The sequence below is a fragment of the Monopterus albus genome, unplaced genomic scaffold (assembly GCF_001952655.1).
Source record: "Monopterus albus unplaced genomic scaffold, M_albus_1.0 scaffold3.1, whole genome shotgun sequence".
Lineage (NCBI taxonomy): Eukaryota > Metazoa > Chordata > Actinopteri > Synbranchiformes > Synbranchidae > Monopterus > Monopterus albus.
Window position 1 is genome coordinate 2,169,665 of NW_018127883.1, and position 2,060 is coordinate 2,171,724.

Sequence of the window (2,060 nt, forward strand, 5' to 3'; positions counted from 1 at the left end):
GTGAAAAATTTAAGGGGGTCTGAGTACTTTCCGTACCCACTGTAGTTTTGTTTGAAATGCAAAACCACTCTACACATTACAGATCTGTCTACCCAAACAGAGAAATAACAAGAACTGTGAATTCCTTTCCCCTTGTGTCAATTGCACTTCAGTAATTCTCCTGCAATGCATTTTCAAGCCCTTTTCTATTGTTTTCCAGTCCCTTTTCTTTCACCTATTTTAGCATGAATAGGTTAAAGTGTTCTTCAAGGACAGAAGGAAACCTTTCATATCTGGACCTCAAATATCGTCCAACCCTTCATGCATTCACACAGCTTTGTGAAATGGACGTACCAACACAAACACACATCTCAAGACCATCACAAAGGATTTCTGTGTTTGATATATCAGCAGAGAAACACATTAAGGATCTCTAAGGAAAGAAACTCCACAGAAATAACTATACAGATGCTTCTTCCTTTTCCTTGTATTATGTTAAATCTTCTGATTCTGTTATCAACCATCCAAACATCCTGTCCTTTACGTGGACTCTCCAGGAATCTTCCTGTGAAAGACCACTGAATCTCTCTGCAGGAACTGCTGCTTCCTCCGTTTTTTCTGGTCCCACTGGCAAAGCAGTATCATCTTAAAGGTTGTACGGAAAGTCTTGTTGCAGAGGGCATAACACATGGGGTTGACTGTGCTGTTAACGTAGCACAGCCAGTATCCTACGTCCCACAAAGTCTTTGGGATGCAACCGTTACAGAAGGCATTGATCAGCACCATGATGTTATAAGGTGTCCATGTGATGATGAAAGCAAAGAGGATGGCACTGAGAGTTTTAGCTGCCTTCTTTTCCTTCACTAATGACATGCGCTTCCTCTTGGTGATTTGAGTCCGAGCTCGGGCTGCAAAACGCTTTGCCATAGCTGCCTCTTTCAAAGACATTGAGACAGAGGGGGGCTTGGTGGCTATGCTGGTGGTACTGTCAGGGGCAGTGGTAACAGCTGTTGGGGGACCCTCCAGAGACCCTTGGTTAGAGTTAGCCTGTATGGTAGGTACTGACTGAAACTTGCGTGAACATAAGCGGTGGAAGCTATTTTCTAAACTGTTTGCCCCATCGGGAATAGCGGCGGCAGTTGTGTTGGTGGTGACTGTTGAGAGACCGTCTCGGTTATACTCTGCTCCCCTGAGGGGGTCCTCTTCTGAGGCTTCACCCAGATCCTCACATGATGTGAGTTGGGAGTTGACAGCAGCCCTTATACCAGGCAGGCTGAGAACAATGGAGAAAATAGCATGACTCTGGGAAATCATCTCCTTGGCCCCACAATCCTCATCCTCTGAAGACCCAGAGTGGTCCAACGAGACTGCAGCATCATTGGTGTTCCAGCTGTCGCTGCTGCTCTGGTCTGGATCACCATCCCCTTGCCTAATACTACCAGGTCTCCAAGAACGAACCCCAGACCACCGGTGGAAGCGGCCAAACAGCCCCTGATATGTGCTCCTTCTCTTGGACAACCTGCTCAGCTCATAGCTGCTGCAACTTTTAGAACTTCCGGTCTGATGGAGAAAACGAGCTCTCTCGGCTCGACCATTCCCATGTCTTCGTCCCATCCCACCACAGCCTCCTGAACCCTGCAATTCAGCTAATTCTTTTGAACGATTCTGGGTTTCCTTGTAAATGCGCCAGTAAAGAACACTCATTATTGTCACAGGCAGATAAAAAGCCGCCATTGCTGTGCAGAAGGTTATAGCGGGCTCTGTCAGGAACTGAATGTAGCACTCTTCTGAGGGTACTGTCCTTTTACCCTCAAAATACTGCCACAGAAGAATGGCTGGGGCCCAAAGCACAAGAGAAACAAACCAGGCAAAGCCGATCATGAACCCAGCTCGTTTTGTGGTCCGTTTGGCTCGGTAGGTCAAAGGCCTGGTGATTGAAAAGTAGCGGTCAAAGCTGATGACCAGTAGGTTCATAACTGATGCATTGCTGGCCACATAGTCAATAGTCAGCCACAGGTCACAGGCCCAGTTACCCATGGCCCACTGGCCCATCACAAGATAAGCTGTGTACAGGTTCATGG

At 47.2% G+C, this 2,060-nt stretch overlaps 1 protein-coding gene across 1 annotated transcript in view; it reads right to left on the reverse strand.

Annotated features, from left to right (window-relative positions):
* Positions 1-2,060, reverse strand: part of chrm3a (cholinergic receptor, muscarinic 3a) — a 77,264-nt gene continuing 75,204 nt past the window's right edge. Inside the window, 1 exon segment of the mRNA XM_020598272.1 lies at positions 1-2,060. This exon segment is cut by the window's right edge and continues 78 nt beyond it. Coding sequence (XP_020453928.1) covers positions 520-2,060 — 1,541 coding nt within the window. The 3' untranslated portion in view covers positions 1-519.